Consider the following 21,779-nt stretch of genomic DNA (forward strand, 5'->3'; position numbering starts at 1 on the left):
TCCACTTCAGGGCATATAACTTCCTCGTGGACGGAGCTCTGGAGTGAAGGATGGTCTCAACAACCTCAGCTGAGAGACCAGATTCTATGAGCTGGGCCCCCTCAGAGGCCAAGCCCACAGTTTCCACAACTCTGGGCGGGGGTGAAATATCGTACCGCCCTCCTGAGAGAGTAGATCCGTCCTGATCGGAATCTCCAAGGGAGAGCCGTCCAGAAGAGATATTAGGTCCGCGAACCATACTCGGGCCGGCCAGAACGGGGCTACTAGAAGTAGGCTGACCCCGTCCCGGCGAACCCTCTCCAGAACTCCTGGTAGCAGAGCAACCGGGGGAAAAGCATACAGATGTGACCTCGGCCACGGCTGTACCAGAGCGTCCAACCCCAGAGGGGCTGGCTGAGTGATGGAGAACCACAGATGACAGTGCGTTGTCTCCTTAGAAGCGAATAGATCCACCCTTCAGATCTATCGTGACAAACCAGTCCTCGGATCTGATTTGTGACACGATCTGCTTGATAGTGAGCATCTTGAATTTTAGCTTCCCTACCGAGCGATTCAACAGGCGCAGATCTAAAATTGGACGCAACCCCCCATCCTTCGTTGGAACGATGAAATATCGGCTGTAAAAACCTGACTCCAACCTGGGAGGAGGAACCCGTTCTATAGCCCCCTTTTGAAGGAGCGCTTTCACCTCTTGTTCCATTACCAGAGCCTGCTCGGGGCCCACCACTGTGGGCAGAAGCCCTCTGAATTTTGGTGGACGACACCTGAATTGGATAGCACAACCCTTTTTTACTGTGTGCAGAACCCACTGAGATATTTTTGGAAGGCTTTTCCACTCTGCCAGAAATACTACTAAGGCCTCTGGTGTAACTTGAGCAGCAAACACAGCGCCCTATAACGGCGCACCGGCAGGGAACGTCTGGCTTAACTGCTCTGAGACCCTCCTCAGAGGGGGCGAGCGTCCCTCGGGAAAGCGCTCGCTGGGACCGTCTGTGCCCCGGCATGAAGGCGGGGTCGGCAGAACGGGCCCTTGAGGGCACCGAAAAGAGTGGGCACCGTGTAATGCGGTGAACACCTCTCTCCCACGGCAGGGACCACCCTCAGCATCCTGACGCCAGTGACGTCAGGACTTCCTCTTTGCCGAAGCCTTCTTAGCCATAATAACTGTCCTCAGATCAGTTTTGCCAGAAGACTTCGGCTGAGAGTGCCGCGTCTGGTCCCACTGTTTGGAAGGGGGAGCGCGAGACGTGACACTCTGCTTCTGTTGCGCCCTATGTGAGGAGCTGACTGACGGCCTGGACTGCTCCCGCCCAGCAGTACCGGGGACATGAATTTTAAGAGGCATAAATTTCTGAAACGCTGCCCTCTGTTTCTTCTCTTCCTGAAATCTATCTATGACAGTATTTACAGAATCACCAAAAAGACCATGAGGAGAGAGCGGAGCGTCCAAAAGAAAAGCTTTGTCTTTTTCTTTCATACCAGAGAGATTTAACCATAGAGGCCTCTCTGCGGCCACCAGGGCTGCCATAGTACGGCCCATTAGCTTGGCCAACTCCTTGGTGGCGCGCAGAGATAAATCTGCAGCCTGACGCAGTTCGCGAACTACGTCAGTGCTGACCTCTTGAGTGTCACTCACATCCTTTAATAAGGCAGCCTGGTATGCCTGCAAGATGGACATCGTGTGCAGGCACGCCGAGGCTTGACCGGCCGCCGAATACGCTTACCCACTAAAGCTGACGTACTTCTAAGAGGCTTAGAGGGTAAAAGTGGTGCTTTAAAAGAAGATGCAGCTTCAGCAGAAAGATGACTAGCAAGCGCCTCTTCTGCTTTGGGCATCGCCCCATAACCATGAGATTTAGCACCCACAATTTTTGAATAAGTGGAAGTTTGAGGGCTAAAAACAGGATAAGAGACCGGCTTTTTCCACGATTTCAAAACCTCTGTGTGGAGATCAGGGAAGAAGGGCAAGCACCGGCGTGGAGGTTGAGAACGGGAAGGCAAAAATCTTTCATCTAATTTAGATTTTTCTCTAGACTCCTGCCTAACAGCTGGCCACTCGATGCTTAATTTAGAAACAGCACGAGTGAGCACCTCCATAAGCTCCTCACTTTCGGGAGAGCGAGATGGCGAATCATCGACATCTCCCGCATCCAGACTAACAAAATCCAGATCCTCAGAACTGGATAGTTGGAGTACTGGGGCCTCAGTTCGGGGGGAAGAAACCGCAGAGCGTGCTTCCGAATCCGAGACTGAGGCACTGGATCTAACAGGTAAGGGCTGAGATAGGGCAGAGCCCGTCTCAAGCCCCGCTGTTAGATTCATCTGCGATCCCCACGAATGAGGTCGCCGCTCAGCCTCGGCATAAGCGGGACCCGATCCGCGGGGATCGCGAACCGAACCACTCTCCTCAAAGAGTGATTGGCGGGAGCGGAGCGTTCTAAGAGGCAAACGCTCGCAATGCTCACAATCAGCCCCCTCGAGAGCTGACTGGGCATGCTGCACTCCCAAACAACAACACATAAGCTGTGTGTATCCCCGCTCGTTAAATAGCGCGAGCAGGGAGGAACACACTTCTTAAATTGTTGTTCACTCGCCGTTGTCTCTCAATATAATATATATATATATATATATATATATATATATATATATATCGTTTATTGAAATAGTGAAACTCCTGCTTAGTGACAGACAAAAACACTTGAGACAGATCCACATATAGCGCTTACTGAAGGCAAAGAAGCTGTCGCGCTTGTGTTTTGGCGGTGCTTTATAGTTTCCTGGTCGATGACGTCACCCGCCTATGACGTTCCGTCTCTCCATTGGACTGATTCGATACGTGCTTCATGACGCACACACGCAGAGGCGTTCCCACAGCTTGACGCAGCTCGAGTTCCCTTGAAAGGGAACATACATTTCATAGGACTATTTTATTCTTAAAACATTTTTTTTTATTAATGTTAAAAATGAGTTGTTAATCTAATTCATTATCAATTATTGAATTTAATTGATTAGACATGTTCTATTGAAATTTTAATAAACAAAACAAACAAATGGTTTCAAGTTTGTTATAACAAAAGCATTTGTTCAACCCCCAAAAAACCTGTTTTCTTTACTGAATTTAACTGTCATTTTAACTGATGATAATAATAATAACCATCATTTAATAATACTGTTTATTTAATAATTGATTTATACTGTAAACCGTGATATTTTCTGAGACGTTATCATACTGTAAAAATCTCATACCATTACAACCCTACACGGGAGAGTCCGGAGAGTCCAAAGACCGGTCTCCCCTTCGAAGAGAGCGCCCCAACCCGAGTTGGACGCGTCTGTCGAGATGACCTTTCGGTGTGATACAGTTCCCATAATCACACCCCGCTGGTACCAGTCGGCCGCTAACCAGGGGAGCAGAGCTGTAATGCAGCTCTGAGTCACTCTGATTCGCTCGCAGCCGGACTTCCAAGCTCGGTGAGACACACGAGCGGTCAGCCAGCGTTGCAGAGGGCGCATGCGCAGCAACCCCAGCTGAAGTACCGCAGCGGCTGAAGCCATGTAGCCCAGCATCCTCTGGAATGTTTTCAGAGGAGCGCCGTTGCCCGTCTGGAAGGACGTGGCCAGTCGCCGAACACGGCGCGCGCGCTGTGTTGATAAGCGAGCCGTCATGACCACAGAGTCCAGTTCTATTCCTAAAAAGAAATTGACTGGCTGGGCAGCAATGAGTTCTTGGTTCAGTTGACCGTGAGACCCAGGCCTTCCAGATGACTGAGGAGCGCAGTTCTGTGAGATACTAACTCTGTCTCTGACTGCGCCAGAATCAGCCAGTCGTCCAGATAGTTCAAAATTCACACGCCATGATTTCTCAAGGGGGCGAGATCCGCGTCCATGCACTTTGTGAATGTACGGGGTGCTAAAGACAGGCTCAACGGCAGGACGGTGTATTGATAAGCCTGAACGTTGAAGGCGAATCTCAAGAACGGCCTGTGACGGGGTATTATTTGAATTTGAAAATTGGCATCTTTCACTTCGAGAGAGATAAACCAGTCCCTCGGGCGAACGTGCGCGAGGAGTTGTCTGGCCGTAAGCATTTTGAATGGTCTTTTCAAGAGAGCTTTGTTCAAATGCCTCAGATCCAAAATAGGTCTGAGAGCCCCATCCTTCTTGGGCACGAGAAAATAATGGCTGTGAATGCCTGACTCGCTCAGAGAAGGCGGTACCGGTTCTATGGCCCCTTTGCACAACAGCTTTGCTATTTCTGAGCGGAGTAGATGTGCTACTTCCGCATTGACTGTCGTCGCGGTCCGTGAACGAAAGCGTGGGGGACGGTGAGCGAACTGTAACATATAGCCCTGTCTTATTGTGCTTAGCACCCATTCCGATACCCCTGGAATCGCTTCCCATGCTTTTATGTGTGCAACTAGAGGCCGAATGTTCTCCGGATTCTGATCGTCGCGCTGCGCGGGCTCGAGAAACTGGACCGGAGGAATGGGCGTGCGCTCTCTGTGCATGAAAGCGGTGGCTCGCTGACAGCGATAGCAGGCTGTTTCGTATATAGCGTCTGAATTGCTGTGAATGGGGAGCGACTTGCGATCACTGCGTGATGCGCGGGCGGCGCCGTGGGCGTTGTGTATGTTAGTAAGCGTGGGCGCTCGTGAGCGGGCACGGGACTTACATTCATAACTTGACTGATGTGTGGCCGCACTTCGTGACGCGTAATAGGAGGCATGGGCGAAGTGAATGTCAGTAAGCGTGAGCGCTTGTGAGCGGGCACGAGACTTACGTTTATAAACCGGCTGATATGAGGCTGCACATTGAGATGTGCGAGCGGCGCCGTGGGCGAGGCGCATGTTAGTAAGCGTGAGCGCTTGCGAGCGGGCACGAGACTTACAACCTGCTTGATATGAGGCTGACTTGGCCGTGTGATAGAGCGGGCAGAGGACAGATGTGGGCACGGACACGTGGGCACATCCCCTATAGTTAATACTCGAGTGCCACCTGCCAGCTTTATGTGAGTGGGCTCTGTGAGTGACACGGGAAGTGCTGTGTTTGTGTGTAGGGGCGGGCACTGGGGAGCGGACACTTTCTCCACACTTAAAACACCATCGGCGTGAGCCAGATAACCAGACATTTTGCTCTTTATGAGATTTCTCTGGGTCGCCGTAAAACGGCGGTAGTGTGCAGGCGAGCGGGTCGTGTTACCTGCTCGTTGGCTGCTGAATAAACCACTGCAGTAGCCTGTGTTAAGTGGACTGACAGGTAGGGAAGCTTTGACGGTGGTCCGGCCGCGGCGAGACTCAACCGTCTTTTCCCTCTTGCTGTTGCTAGGAGGGCTTTGCGTGCTCGAGTTTAAACGGAATCTTGGTCCGCAGCCCACGTGGGGGGTGCGGTCCGTGGCGGTTGGTCGAGCGCGATCTGGGTGGCCGCCCCGTCGCTGCGCACACTGCCTGGACTGTCTGGGCTGAGCCGGGCGCTATGTAGTGGCTCATGCAGGCGGCCGGTCACGTGAGCGACCTGCAGCAGAGCTAGCGCAACGAGGCAGGAACAGGTTCATGGCCTAGGAGGTTTTTTGTACCTCCGAAAAACGGTCGATGATCCCGTCCACCGCAGGGTCAAAGAGACCAGTGTGAGAGAGGGGCGCGTCGAGGAAGGCAGAGCACTCAGACTCTCTCATGTCCGCCAGTCTCAACCAAAGATGGCTCTCCGTTACCGTCAACGAGGCCATGCATCGTCCCAGGGCCTGAGCAGCTGACTTGGTAGCGCGCAGGGAGAGATCCGTCGCGCTTCTCAGGTCGGTAACGGCCGCTGGGTCCGGGCCTTTCTCATCCCACTCACGGAGGAGATCAGCTTGCAGGATCTCAGAACAACCATAGAGTGGAGGGCGGAAGCTGCTTGTCCGGCGGCGGCGTAAGCGCGACCAACAAGAGCAGAGGTGGTCCTGCAGGCTTTTGACGGCAGGCCAGACTTTGAGCGCCACCTCGTGGAGGGCGGACAAAGGTGCGCAGCAACCGCTTCCTCGTCCTTAGGGATCGAGCTGTACCCCTTCTCCGTGGCGCCGTCCACCTGGGAGAGCGATGCGGAGACAGAAGAGTGGAGCCTCGCGGAGAAAGGTGCATTCCACGATTTTGAAAGTTCAGAGTGCAGCTCTGGGAGGAAGAGAGCAGGCCTGGCTGAGGGCGCTTTGCGGCAGCGATGAAGGAAGCACTAGTTGAGTCTGTTGGGTGCGGGCTCCTTAGGCGATGACCAGGACGCTGAGGCGCATCAGCTCAGCGTCCACTCCAGCGTGGGTCCTGCCAGATTCCTGGATCGAGGAGAAGGCAGAGTGATGGGAACCCGGCCAATCCTCGCTATCCGATGCCAGGATGGAACAGCTGTCTCCCGTGGTGAAAACTTCTGCCTCGTCCTCCGACACGACGGCAGTGCGGGCCTCTTCCAGCGGCTGCGCATTGGTGAGGAGAGGCGAGGGCGAGGCCCGAGGGAGGGACTCCGGCGCGCGTGTCGCCACGGCCACAGGCTCCGGCGGCCTTTGAGAACGGCGCTTCTTCCTGCGCAGTCCTACAAAGGGCGGAGAGACAGCTTCTTCGGTGAAAGCTTTGAGTCGAGCCCGCGAGCCCGCAGGGTCGACATCGAAAGCTCCTCGCAGTGCTCACATCCTCCCAATGAGAGGGCAAGAGCAGCGTGTTCCTGGCCCAGGCAGAGAGTGCAGATTACGTGGCGTTCTCCGGCGCTGGGCGGGGCTCTGCACGAGCAACAGGAAGTGCGATACATCTTTACAAAGACGTCTCGCTGCTCTTTTAGAAAAGGCTTTTGTAAAAGGATACGTCGCCGGATGGCTCGCACAGCAGGCTGAAGGTGGCAAAGATGGCCGGCTTCTTCAGGCACTGTTCTAAGCTGGCTTTGTCGCGTTTAACAGGCGGCGTCGGCTTCTCAAGATCCAGCAATGCGGAGAGCTTCGCTGAACAGATGAAAATCAGAGTCTCAGACTCTGAGCCCTGCCTATATACGCTATGCCACGCCCATTCTGGCGGGCTAGGACGCGTTGAGGGCGCGAGCGCCCTTCATTGGACGTGACGTTACGCCGGGCTGACTGGTAGGCTGCTGCAGTTGCCGCAGGGCAGCCAATGAGCATGCTAGACAGCCTGCTCTAGGTCTGCTGGCTGCTGCACTGCGTTGACAATAGATACAAAATTAAGGATAATTTTTGGCTGCAATATTTCGAGAAGATGAATCTTTCCCGTAGCGCAAGCTAAACTTATGCAATACGAGAGAACCTCTCGTAAGAGAACTGGCTAGGCTGGAGTACCCCCCTGGAACAGGTAAGACTGACAGGAACAGGCAGGCACCTAAAAGTGGAAAACCATCACAACAATCTTGCACAAAAAAAGCAAACAGGGAGAATAAATAAGGAAGGAAATAGGACTCTAGGAGGATAACAGGGAAGAGCTGGAGGGGTAAATTAACTAATAAGAATAACAGGGAGGCCGGACCGAGACAAGACACTGACAAAAGGGCACATGACAGAGACATATTTTCAGGCACAAAACAAACACAGACATACTAAACATAAGCAAATTTCAGATAACATGACAGTCAGAGTAGGATCCTGACACTGTAGCATACACCAACCTTTGTTGCAGGACAGCCCTGTTATCTTCAATTGTTAAACGGTCTTCATGGTCCCTCAGAAAGACTTCAAATGCTGCCTGCTTACCAACAGATAATTCCGGCACTGAAAAAGAAGAGTGCATAGTTAGTTAAAGTTATGAGACTTTTATTTACCAAGGTCATGCAAATATGGTCTCTAATAAGGACATGTCAACATATCATTATATATAATAAAATTGTATTCTCATTACCCTCAAAATTGTATTCCCTATTTATTCTCCTTGTGAGCCAGATTGGTGTGGTTGGTTTGCTTGTGTAGAGATGGTCCTGTTTACCATGCAAAATCCAGCGCTATCTTTGCATGTCTGGCCTGTGTTTTTCTGCCCTCAGGGTAGTTTATGTATCACTTTAGATTTATTTTTTTATTCAAATAAAAGCTTCTGCACTTTGTGATTAAGACATTGCACTTTCCTAAACCAAGCTTCAGACAAGAACAAAAAACACTACCCCAAGCAAAGCCCTAACATCCTAACCCTGGGAGACTATGTAGCATATCGCTCTATGACAGTATTTCCTAATTTATTTATTTTTTGACATGGCTGTTTTGATAAGTAAAAAATCCCACGCCACAACACTATAAAAATATTTAAAAAATTGCACAAACATGCATTGCTTCAAATGGCATATTAAAACTAGATATTATATTATAAGTAGTGCTCACATTTAATGTGAAACTTAGAACACAATAAGCTCATATAGGTTGATATGATGTAGTTGGTGATGATAAAACAACACATTTACATATCGTCACTGTTAGGTGGAAACATCATATTTAATTAAACATTGTCGTTGAAGTTGATATTGTGGCTTTATAAAGCTATGATTATGAAAATCAAGCTCAAATGAAGTTACAAGTTTTTTGATGAGTAAATGACAGTACTCTTACGAGAGGTTCTCTCGTATAAGTCATCTTTCCTTGAGATATTGAAGCCAAAAAATGATCCTTAATTTTGTATTTATTGTCAACGCAGTGCAGCAGCCAGCAGACCTAGAGCAGGCCATAATGCGTGCTCATTTGGCTGCCCTGCGACAACTGCTGCAGCCTACTGCTGCAGCCTACCACTGAGCCTCGCGCGTGACGTCACGTCCGATGACGTGTCATAGCCCGCCAAAATGGGGGTGGCTTAGCGTATAAAAGCCAGGCTCGTAGGCTGCGTCACTGTTTTCATCACCACCGAAGCTCTCCGCATCGCTGGATTCTGAGAGAAGCCTTGCGCTGTTGAATCCAGCAACTAGCCAGCAGAGGACAGAGGAAAGTGCCTGAAGAAGCCGGCCGTCTTCGCCACCTTTAGCCATCCCTGCCTGCTACACCATCCGGCGTGTATCCTTTTGTAGTTGCAAACTGTGTGTGTACGCCGCCGCGACACTCACTCTCTCTCTCACTAAAAGAGCGCGAGCGTTTGTTCCAAAATGCCTCGCCTTTCTTGCGGCTTGTGTAGAGCCCCGCTCAGTGCAGGAGGCCGCCACGTTATTTGCGCTCTCTGCCTGGGACCGGACTACGCAGTCCTTGCCCTGGACGCGGGCAGCTGCGAGGATTGTGAAGCGCTTCCGCTGTCGACCCTGCGGGCTCGACTCGAGGCCTTCACACAGAACGCTGTCACTCCACCCTCTGGACCGCGCAGGAAGAAGCGCCATGCTCAGAGGATGCCGGAGTCTGTGCCCACAGTGAAGTGCTCGCCAGAACGTTTCCCGCCGGCCTCACTCTCTCCTTCTCCGCCCCTCCCGGACGCGAAGCTGTCGGCTTCGGCCTCCGCTGCCGCCGCCTCAGGGGACGAAGCTGAAGGAGGCCACACAGTGGACAGCTGTTCCATCCTGGCGTCGGACAGCGAGGAGTTTTCGAGTTCACATCACTCCGCCTCCTCATCCGTCCACGAATCCAGTAGGACTCGGGCTGGCGTGGACGCGGAATTAATGCGCATCCTTTCTAAGGCCGTCGACTAACTCGGCCTCGAAAGGTCCATGCCGAAGGAGCCCGCACCCAACAGGCTCGACGGGTGTTTTCTGCACAGCCGCCGCCCCCCGCCCGTTTCCAGATCTGCACCATTTCTGCCGGAGCTGCATGCTGAGCTGTCAAAATCGTGGAACGCACCATTCTCCGCGAGGCTCCACTCTAATGTCTCCTCGACACTCTCCCGAGTGGACAGCGCTGCCGAGAAGGGATACGTTTCTATCCCCACAGTGGAAGAGGCGGTCGCAGCGCACCTTTGCACACAGTCTAAAGCCTGCAGGACCACTTCAGCCCTTGTTGGCCGCCCTTTCGCTGCCGCCAGACAGGCTGCTTCTGCATTGCACTCAATGGCCGTGCTGCAAATCCTTCAGGCTGATCTGCTCCGTGAGTGGGACGAGAAAAGCAAGGACCCGGCCGCCATTACGGATTTGAGGAGCGCGACGGATCTCTCCCTTCGCGTTTTGAAATCTGCAGAGATCTCGCTGCGGCCGGACCACCGTCAAAGCATCTCGTCCTGTCAGTCCCCTCAGTAAAGGCTACTGCAGACATACATATAGCAGCCAACGAGTCGGCAACACAACCCGCTCGCCTGCAAACAAACACCGTTTTTTACGGCGACCCAGAGAAATCTCAGAAAGAGTATAAACTCTGGTTATCCGGCTCACGCCGAGTGTGTTTTATGTGTAGTAAACGTGCCCACAAGTCAGTGCTCACCCCTACACGTAAACACTATGCCCCATATATCTCACATGCTCACAGAGCCCACTCTCATAAAGCCGGCAAATGCCGCTAGAGTGTTAGATGTAGACAATGTGCCCACAAATCTGTGCTCACACCTACTGCACGTCACATGGCAACAGCCTCCATGTTATGAACGTAAGAGCGCTCACGCTTACTGACAAACACTTCGCCCCAAGCTCCGCTCGCAATAAATATCGCCACGAAGTGTTCCCCATCCCCAATGATTGGGTCATGTCAAGTGGTACAGGCAGTTACGGCTGTCAGCAAGCCGCCGTTCCCGAGATCAGAGAGCGTACGCGTACGAGAAAATAGTCGTGAGCGCGTACGAGCGTGAGCGCGTACGAGCGTGAGCGCGTACGAGGCTCACGTCCCGGTACAGTTTCCCGCGCCCACTATCCTTAGTGCCCCGTACATTTACGAAGTGCATGGATATGCCTCTCGCCCCCTTGGGAGTGAAAGGGCTGCGAATTCTGAACTATTTGGACGACTGGCTGATTTTAGCCCAGTCAGAGATAGAACTGTTATCTCATAGAGCTGTGCTTCTCAGCCACCTGGAAAGCTTGGGTCTCACGGTCAACTGGACCAAGAGCTCATTACTGCCCAGTCAGTCAGCTTCCTTCCTAGGTATAGAACTGGACTCTGTGGCTATGACGGCCCGCTTATCGACACAGTGCGCTCGCCGTGTTCGACAGCTAGCCGTGTCTTTCCAGGAGGGCAGCATTACACCTCTGAAGACATTCCGGAGGATGCTAGGCTGTATGGCATCAGCTGCGGCTGTGCTTCAGCTGGGCCTGTTACACATGCGCCCGCTACAACGCTGGCTGAACACCCAAGTGCCTCACCGGGCTTGGGTTTCAGGCCACAGACGAATAAGAGTGACTCAGAGCTGCGTTTCGGCTCTGCAGCGACTGGTACCAGTGGGGAGTGACAATGGGGGCTGTTTCACAACGATTGGTCATCTCGACCGATGCCTCCAACTTAGGTTGGGGCGCCGTTTTCGAGGGCAGACCGGCCTTTGGCCTGTGGTCACACCAAGAGAAACGCTTCCATATAAACTGTCTGGAAATCATAGCGGTCAAGAATGCGCTCAAACGCTTCCTCCCATTCATACAGGACCACCATGTACTGGTCAGCTCGGACAACATGTCTGTGGTGTCCTACATAAACCGGCAGGGCGGCGTCAGATCCAGAAACCTCTGCCATCTGACGGAAAACCTTCTTATATGGTCTCAGGGCCCCCTGCGCTCGCTGAGAGCCGCGCATGTGCCAGGCCACTTGAACGACGGTCCAGACTATCAACTATCCAGGAACTACGTTCCCCCAGGGGAATGGTCCCTGCCCCCCAAAAAGTCCAGTTACTGTGGCGTCTCTTCGGCAAACCGAAAGTCGACCTGTTTGCGTCAAAAGACAACGCTCATTGCCCGCTGTTCCAAATCTGGCCCAGCCTCCCACTTTATGCTTTCCCTCCGGTCTCTGTTACCACAGGTAATCAAGAGAATCAGGGAAAGGCACCACTCTGTGCTCCTTATAGCCCCGCGCTGGGAGAATCAAACCTGGTTCCCGGGGCTGATGCGACTGTACCACACAGCCCCTTGGCCGATTCCGGTGAGGAGAGATCTCCTCTCTCAAGCACGCGGCTCAATCTGGCACCCCCATCCAGAGCGCTGGTCTCTGCATGTATGGTTAATCAACGGATACCCGTTGTACTGCCAGAAGGAGTGATGAACACGATTACGCAATCCAGAGCTCCCTCTACGAGGCGGCTTTACGCGTCTAAATGGTCGGTGTTCTCCAAATGGTGTGCTTATAGAGATCTAGACCCACGAACGTGTGGGGTCCCGGGTCGCTTAGCTTCCTTCAAGAGCTGTTGGATAAGGGCAGGTCCCCATCCACGCTTAAAGTCTATGTGGCGGCCGTCGCAGCATTCGCTGAGTCGACGCGCGGCCCGTCAATAGGAAGGAATGAGCTCGTCATTCGCTTCCTTAGAGGAGCTAGACGAACAAGTCCCCCGCGACCCCCGTAGGTTCCCATGTGGGATCTTTCACTTGTCCTAGAAGCCCTGAAAGCTTTCCCCTTTACCATTAGACTCCGTGGACCTAAAGGGCCTCCCGCTCAAAACCGTTTTTTCTGACAGCTCTGTCATCAGTTAAACGTGTGGGGGATTTACACGCGCTATCTGTTAGCGCAGCCTGTCTTGAGTTCGGGCCAAATGACTCTGAAGTCATCCTCAAGCCAAGACATGGTTATGTCCCTAAAGTGTTGGGCACCCCCTTCAGAGCGCAGGTCATTTCTCTTTCGGCTCTGCTAGCATCCGATAGTGAGGGTGATGTGAATCTTCTCTGCCCCGTCAGGGCGCTGAGGGTTTACATTACGAGCTCTGCCTCTTTCAGGCGTTCGTCGTTCGGTGGGCACACCAAGGGTCTTGCCGCCTCGAAACAGAGCCTGTCCAGATGGATAGTGGAAGCTATCACATCTGCTTATAAGTCTAAAGGTCTGCAATGCCCCTTGGGCATCAGGTCGGATTCCACCAGAGGCGTGGCCTCGTCGTGGGCTTGGTCCAGCGGAATTTCCATTCATGACATTTGTGAGGCGGCAGACTGGGCCTCTCAGTCCACATTTGTTAGGTTTTATAACCTGGAAGTTCCCGCCTTGCAGGCTAGACTTCTGTCAGTGTGAGCAGTGTGTTTATCCTGCCCAAATTATCATGCACAGACTTCTCTCACGCTACGTTAGCTCTCCTGCTTGAGCTGCATTATACGGTGAATAGTTATATGGACCGGCGACGCCGCTCTGTATACCCTGTATGTGCTTATAACATTTGCTGGCCCACTTTGCCGGCCACCTGTTCCCACTTATCTATGTTCCCGGGAATACCTGGGACACATGAAGTGGAGGCTGGGCGCGCACGGCGTTGACAGCTAGCTTACGCAATACGAGAGAACCTCTCGCAAGAGAACGATACTCGGTTATTAACGTAACCTCGGTTCTCTCTAGAAGAGGGAACGAGTATTGCGTAACCTGACCGTGCAGGCGCCACGAGCGTTTTCACTTCAGCTGATGAAACCAGTGACGCAGCCTACGAGCCTGGCTTTTATACGCTAAGCAATCCCCATTTTGGCGGGCTATGACACTTAAGGGCGCGAAACGCCCTCATTGGACGTAACGTCACGCCCGAGGCTCAGTGGTAGGCTGCAGCAGTTGCCGCAGGGCAGCCAATGAGCACGCAATATGGCCTGCTCTAAGTCTGCTGGCTGCTGCACTGCGTTGACAATAAATACAAAATTAAAGATAATTTTTTGCCTTCAATATCTCGAGCAAAGACAACTTTACCCGTAGCGTAAGCTCGCTTACGCAATACTCGTTCCCTCTTCTAGAGAGAACCGAGGTTACGTTAGTAACCGAGTATCGATATATTTTCTCTGTCACTGGAACAGTCGCATCTGAGGCATAGCATTACATTTTCATCAACTTACTGGATAGAACGTTCATTGTAGCAATATGGGCGCTCGGTTTTCTTGTTGTTGAACTCTCATGATACAAATGATGAAGCGTTATGAACAGGATATTTAAAACAGTATATGTGCTTTAACTAGAAGGCAAAGACTAAGACTATTCTCCATATAGTGCAGCAGATACGTAAAAAAATCGTTCACTTTGGTATAGAAGGATGAAATTTGGCACAGATACTCTCTAAGGGCCACTATTTTGGAAAAAGGCGTTGGCCACTCAAAAATTCAATGTGGCCAAAGGCAAAGGCCCAACTTTTGTCCCCAAACCGCATCTCCTCCCACAGCTTTTATCACAGACCCACGAATTTGGCATCAAATCGTTCGGATTATTCGGAAATGGTGTGCTATGACTTTTATAAGTGATCGGGGGTACGATGTTCGCCCCAGGGGCGAAAAAGCAGCCGAAAAAAATCCCATAGACTTAACATTGCGACAAACTTTGACGATTCATAGCTCCGAGCGAGGATTTCGCAGAAACGTGTGGTTTACCACATTTGAAGAGGCTGGCAGGCTCTGTAAGAACATACCTCACAACAGGGTAAAAGTTGCACCCCTGGGGGGCAGGAGCTGCCCAAAGTTGCCCCATTGACTTAATATGGTGTAGGACGGCCCATGAAATTGTCACGTGATGAAGAAATTAAGGAAGACAAGGATTCAAGTGCAGGAAGGTAAGTTTAATTAAATGACTACAAAACAACATGAAAACTGAAAACCAAAACTGAGACACAGGAAACACAAGGGAAACAGATAATAACGAACCAACACAAGGGAAACAGATAATAACGAACCAACACAGGACTGCAAACACAAGGAGACTAAATAGGGAACAAATGACAGAAGGTAACAAGCAAGACAGGTGAGGGAGATAATACAATTAACAGGTAACGAGATGGGAGGGGCTGACAATAGACAGGAGAGCACATGGCACAAAGGAAACACATGACAAGCCATGTGCTCACAATAAACAGAACTAGAACACAAGAACATGACAAACCGGGAATGTCAGACCTCTGTCACCAACTAAGATACGACCAGACAGAAGTGACAGAATCCTGACATTACCCCCCTCCAAAGAGAGACATAAAACCGAGACGGGAACAAAAACATACACAACCCAACACCACAGCAGACAAGTCAGATACACCAAAAACAGAGACCAAGAAGGGGGAAAAGGGGAGCCAAAACAGAACCAAATATGAAAGTCAATCAAGTCCCAAGCATTGACCAGGGAGGGACGGGAGGGTGGAGTGAGGGAGGGTTGAGCCAGGGAGGTTCAGGCCTATCAGGAGTCCTGGCTGAGGACCAGGTTGGTGCAGGCTGTGTAGGTTACGGAGGCACTGGATCGGCAGACGTGACGCGAGCGGTCCCTGGATTGGCAGACGTGACGCGAGCGGTCCCTGGATCGGCATACATGACGAGAGCGGTCCCTGGATCGGCAGATGTGACGCGAGAGGTCCCTGGATCGGCAGACGTGACGGGAGCGGTCCCTGGATCGGCAGACGTGACACGAGAGGTCCCTGGATCGGCAGACGTGACGGGAGCGGTCCCTGGATCGGCAGACATGACGCGAGCGGTCCCTGGATCGGCAGACGTGACGCGAGCGGTCCCTGGATCGGCAGACGTGATGTGAGCAGTCTCTGGATCGGCAGACACCATGTGCTTTTTCCATGCATTCAACACCGGCAATGCATAGAACGAAAAGACTGCTTTCTTGGCCATGGCAGGACTGATGATGGGAATGGTAGGCTCCGGAATAGTCTTCCTCCTCCACCGTTTGCGAAGTCGCGGTGGTGCTGACCACCGAAAACCAGAGAGCTATCAGGCAGACCCAGGAAACACAAGGGAAACAGATAATAATGAACCAACACAGGACTGCAAACACAAGAAAACTAAATAGGGAACAAATGACAGAAGGTAACAAGCAAGACAGGTGAGGGAGATAATACAATTAACAGGTAAGGAGATGGGAGGGGCTGACAAAAGACAGGAGAGCACATGGCACAAAGGAAACACATGACAAGCCATGTGCTCACAATAAACAGAACTAGAACACAAGAACATGACAAACCAGGAATGTCAGACCTCTGTCACCAACTAAGATAAGACCAGACAGAAGTGACAGAACCCTGACAGAAATGGGTAGTCATACACATTGCATAGGGATTTTGTATTGAACATAGCTCTGGATCACAGTGTCATAGAGACAAGGGGACGGGCTCATTTTAATCAGACGACCAATCAGTCTCTCAGGATCATTGTGAAGCTATTAAGCCACACCCTAGCAACCATTTACAGCACCTTAGCAACAAGTTCCATTCCATTGAAAGAGATAAAAGGGATAGAAGTATCATAGAAACATGAGTCTGGTCTCGTTTTACCCGGGGCAGCAAACAATCAATCATGAATTACCTGAACACTTCTAGCCCCTCCCTAGCAACCATTGTTGAGCACCTTAGCAACCAAAATCCAAAGAGGTATATCTTCTATTCTGAATGTCATAGAGATATGGGAGTTGGTTTATATCATTCATAGTGACACGCAGCCTTTAGAGTTTCATGATTTGCAGCTGCCAAGCCACTCCCTAGCAACCAAAGAGAGTACCCTAGCTAACATTTTGCAAGACGTATACTGCCCTACAAAGGCAAAAGACCTTAACTCGCTAGAGTGTGGAACTAAGAAAAATGACTTTAAAGATTTTTTGTTGTCCCGCCAAATTAATTATAGGTAGGACACTGGAAATTTGGCAATTAGATTTTTAAGTAATAAACATTATCTACATAAAAAAATCTTGAGCTCAAACTTGACTTTTGACCACTATTTTAAAGTTACTGTACTCTGCCTTTGTATTGTCAGCAAAAAGTGAGAAGTCATGCCAAGGCAAAAGACAGTGACTTCCACATTATCAATATTTGGTTGCTGATCACCATTAACAAAATCATTGTAGTAACACCTGTATAAAATCTAGTGATCATGGCATTTATTTTTGAATGATTTACAATTACTTATAGCCATCTACTTATTGTGCTTTGGTTGCATTCTGGTGACCCTATTAATTCATTAGACATGACAAAATACTTCCGTAGTGGTAAAGAGTATAGGCTATCTTCAAGTGGTACTGAGTGGCATAAGACTTTCTAAATACGCGTTCAAAATGATCACGATAAAAACAGATCCTCGTGCACATTCGACCCGGAGACTGGATTATAGCGATGGATCTGAAAGACGCATACTTTCACAGACGCTTACCGAGATTCGTGTTCAAGGTGTCACGATCCTCGTCCGTTCACGAAAAGTAGCCTATGCAGTGCTTTCCCCCTTGAGACTCAGTAGGGAGCGCGTTCTGGACTACCTAGACAACTAATGCATTTATAGCACAACCTTCTGTGTTCTGCGTCTTTTCAGTATGCGGTTGTTTCAGCTGCCTGTCTGCCCTATTATTGTGCACTTTGGTCGTTCCCGCGGATTTATTCCGGACGCTGTGATTGTATAACCTGCTTGTAACAGCTGAGCTGGTCTGATGTTGTATGCACCAGCACTTGCTTCATTATGTTGTATGCACCAATATACCCTTGTTGCTTCATTATTATCACTCCCTGTGATGTATTTGTCCTGCGTCGGCTCGACCGTGTTCAGGGTGGTGCTGAAAGCGCCGGCGAAGTTTTGACTCTCTGCCAGCTAGATGCATTAATGTTTCAACCAGATCCGGTAACCGAACTGGGTGAGGCGGGGCTTTAGTTCTTTGTTGTATTCACCTGCAACGGCATGTGTAACACTTTTCTGTCAACTCTGCATATATCCTTCGCGATCGATATCACACGTTTGTCGATGGAGCGGGTTAAGAGCATACTATCTGACCGCATTAGTGCAGGACAAGGCTCTGAGGACATCAGAAGTTACAGGGACTGATGGCAGCTGTAAGTACACAGGCCAAAAATGTGCCAAAAATATCAATAACTCATTTTCAACCAAAAACGAAGTTACAGTCTTTTGTGTTTGCACGGCAGCATATCTCTGCATCAGAACATCGTATGGAGATGGGGGTTGGCTCTTTTGACTCATGCTAGCAAACAGGCGTTCCAACATGCTACACATGCTAGCTGTGAACAGCTACATGCTAATAGCGATTAAGTAAGTGCTAAATCATGCCAAGAAAATGCTAAGAACTCCAATAGTGACCATCTGTGACAACTACTAACCACCTACCAACACCATAGCAACCACCCAGAATACCCTAGCAACCGCCTACCAACACCATAGCAATGACCCAGAACACTCTAGCAACCACCTAGCAACCACCGGAACACATGAATAAGCCATATCTCGGCACCAGAACATCGTACAGACATGTTTGTTGGCTCGTATGCAATCATGTACCAAACCCTAGCAACCGAGTGGCGAGTTTTGCCACTGCAAGCACCCACTCACATTTTCTTCTGAAAATGTACATTCTATGGCCATCTTGAAAATGGTCGCCATCTTGAATTTTTGATTGGTACACACCTTTTTCCATGATAATGTTCCTTGAAGAATATTTGTACCAAATTTCATGATAGCATCAACATTTGAAAAAAAATATGTAAGTATTGAAGAAAAATGGCGGCCATCTCGAAAAATGGTTGCCATATTGAATTTTTGAGGGACAAGCACTGTTTTCCAAAACAACATTCTGAAGAGAGTATTTTCACAAAATGTTATGCCTACATGATATCACTGTTTGAACAATTGACAATGAGCATTTGACAGAAATAGCGACCATCTTGAAAAAATGGCTGCCATATTGAATTTTTGGGTGGCCAACGCCTTTTTTTCCCAAAAAATGACCCTTGGAGAGTATCTGTGCCAAATTTCATGCTTCTATACCAATTTGAACGATTCTCTTGAAATATGCCATTTATCTGCTGCACTAATAGTGACGTATAGATAGTGTTTATTGAGTGAAGAAAGCACTGTACTTATTCAAACATCAGTTCTTTATTTACCCTTGCATCACAAACAAGCAGGGGTCTCCAAACTCCAAACTCCAAACTGTGCAAGCGCCACATTCTAAATTCTAGGCGTGGTGGAGTTATGAGGTTTGACTGACAGTTTGAGGAAACAATGGATTTTTAGTCAAAACCTCTTTTAAATGCTTTTTATTGGTTAAATATTTATAAAACCCACATACAGACATAAAGGATGACCAATAGCATTAATTTTATGAAACAAAAATTATGAAATATAAAGATATGAGGTTTCAGCCTGACATATGACATTTTCTCATTTGTAGCATTTATTTTTACTTATTTTTTGGAATTTAATAATTTTTCATGGCACACGTGGCAACACTGCCTTATGAAAAAAGCCTGACTCATTTCATTTTTAAAAGCTGCATTATCCTGTTGAGTAAGTGGCAGTGAATCTGCACATTTTGTTTGAGTGGCTAGGCAATTGAAAGGATGCAATACGTAGTGAATGCCATGTAATATAGGGCTATACATATATGGTTTGTGGTAACTCACCCCTTTTTCTGGTTATCAAATGATGAGCATGTTTGTAATCAATAGAGGTGTCACATTTTTCACTCTCCTCCGCCTGTAGGGCTGCGGGTGACCGTGATGAGCTGTAGGTTGATGGGTTTTGATTGTGTAACTGTGCCAGCTGGGAAGTAACATCTTGAACTTTCCTCTTTTCTCTCTTGAGCATGCTCACTAATATACCTGAGAAGCTTAAATTAAGGATAATCATTTGTTTTGGCCTGGAGATCTGTGTGTTACAAGGATAATTAAATGCAAAACAGTCAATCAAATGAAAAACACGGAGAGTTTCTGAAGATTCAAAATCATGACTTTAATATTCCTGTAACAACTGGTCAAGAATGTAGTGCAGGGTTCTGCAAATCTGGCCCTGGAGTGCCACTGCCCTGCAGAGTTTAGCTAAAATCCTGATCAATATTACAACGTACAACTATGTACAATATTCCAAGTCTACAAAATCAATATGAAAGATTTGTGTGAAGAAAAGACCAAAATTTTTGTCACTATTCACTCATTATTCTATTCCGACAACCATTGTCACTTGATCATTAGTGAGTTTAACTAGAACCAGATTCATGTTTAAATCATTTTGTAGTGAACAGCACATTCCTAGGCCCAGTTTTATGTGGGGCCTATCTCTGACTCTTGGATCTTGGTGGACTAGCACAAACAAATGTCCAACGCCATCAGATAAGGATTCTAGGACAACTGACAGAGACATATTAGGGGGCAAGTGTAAGACCACTAGTACCAAGTCCCAGAAGGACAGGACGTCTCATTGGTCCACACGCAGTTTCTGAACTTCACCTGTCTTGGGACTAATTCCTAAGGTTTAGGCCTGAGCTGCTGAAGACTAAAATTTCATCTTTTAATATAATTTCATTATTTAATATTATGTATCTGTATTATTATTCTTTATTAGTATTCATAATCAGTTGTATTATCTTATGAAGTTTAAAATGCATGAGTTAGACTCTAGATTGCATGGACCTATGTGCTTAAGGATCATATTTTAGACACAGGGAGGGGAGCTGGGAGAGTTATATATTTTGCTAAGAGGTATGTGTGCAATGCAACAGTCACTGAGCAGAGATGTTCCAATAATGATGATACATTAAATGTGTACAATTGGCATGTTCTTTACAAGGAAAGGAATGTTTTTCAACTGATGCAAATGTACCACACATCTATACACTGAGAAATAGTTTCTTAATATGGAAAGTGGATTGTACCGTGTGTAAGCATGAGGTTATTCGTTCCATTTACAACATAAGCAACGTCTACGGTTATGTATGTAACCCTCGTTCCCTGAGTAGGGAACGGAGACGTTACGCCGGATGACGACGAATGGGGTTTCGCTTAGAACACCTATCGACTTCGAGTATTACAAAACGAGCCAATGGCAAAGAAATGCCATGGGTCTGCGGAATTTGCATAGCGTATCTCCGCCTTACCTCGTGGGTATAAAAGGAGGACGCCAGCAACATGCAGATATGTTTCTTCGCTGAGGAGCCAAGACTGAGCTCAGGCGATCCCCGCGGTACAGCGGAAAGTGGCAGGCAGACGTAACGTCTCCGTTCCCTACTCAGGGAACGAGGGTTACATACGTAACCGTAGACGTTCCCTTTCGTTGTCACTCCGAGTTACGTCGGATGACGACGAATGGGGTTACCAGTCTAATCACGCCACCTTCTCAGCTGTCTTCCAGTGCCCTGCGTAAATCGAGATCCCTGTCAGCCTGGACAAAGGACTCCATTTATCACAGGAATACCAAAGTACACTGGGAAGCATATCCCAAGCTTAGGGGAAGTATGCAATTAAAGCCAACCCAGAGGGGGGGGACTTAGAGAATACACATATGACCCGAAGGAAGCATTTGGAAAACACTGGGGTGTCCAGCCGCAGGTGGAATATTTCAACCCCAGGGGTGGCAAGGTGGCTTGCCAAGGGAAAGACACATGCTCAGAGAGGCTTACAGTGGAAATACACATGTGGGGGTCGCTCAGAGGAGGGACCGTGCACACGGGAGGCACCTAGCCGACGCACAGGCAATAGACACTGGCGCCGACGTCAGGAGTGCTGGAGGAGCTCAGGGCTTTCAGGAAAGCTCACCTGAGGAAAATATCGCACGTATCCAGTCCGTGGAGTGGAATGGCGAGCAAGCGAAGACACCTGAGCGGGTCCGGTACTAGCTGGTTGAAGCGAGTACACGAGAGGACACAGGCTCCACTCGGAGATTATAGAATCTGGCGAATGTGTTAGGTGTCGCCCAGCCTGCAGCTCTGCAGATGTCTGTTAGCGAGGCGCCATGCGCTAGAGCCCAAGAGGACGCCACACTCCGGGTGGAGTGGGTAGTCACACCAAGGGGGCACGGTCGACCTTGCTGCTGGTATGCCAAAGCAATGG

General features: G+C 49.3%; 1 protein-coding gene and 1 long non-coding RNA gene across 2 annotated transcripts in view; both read right to left on the bottom strand.

Annotated features, from left to right (window-relative positions):
* The window catches only part of LOC143740074 (uncharacterized), a 503,207-nt gene that overhangs the window by 243,333 nt on the left and 238,095 nt on the right, over window positions 1-21,779 (bottom strand). The gene's annotated exons all lie outside the window — the stretch shown is intronic.
* The window catches only part of LOC143740069 (kinesin-like protein KIF6), a 204,534-nt gene that overhangs the window by 82,368 nt on the left and 100,387 nt on the right, over window positions 1-21,779 (bottom strand). Inside the window, exons 13-14 of the mRNA XM_077232147.1 lie at window positions 19,359-19,556; window positions 7,624-7,726 (exon numbers count right to left, since the gene is read on the bottom strand). Of these exons, the coding sequence (XP_077088262.1) occupies window positions 7,624-7,726; window positions 19,359-19,556 (301 nt within the window). The remainder of the gene's footprint in view (window positions 1-7,623; window positions 7,727-19,358; window positions 19,557-21,779) is intronic.

The sequence above is a fragment of the Siphateles boraxobius genome, unplaced genomic scaffold (genome assembly GCF_051911475.1).
Source record: "Siphateles boraxobius isolate OS27281-9 unplaced genomic scaffold, OSU_SipBor_1 164, whole genome shotgun sequence".
In the NCBI taxonomy this organism is placed as follows: Eukaryota; Metazoa; Chordata; class Actinopteri; order Cypriniformes; family Leuciscidae; genus Siphateles; species Siphateles boraxobius.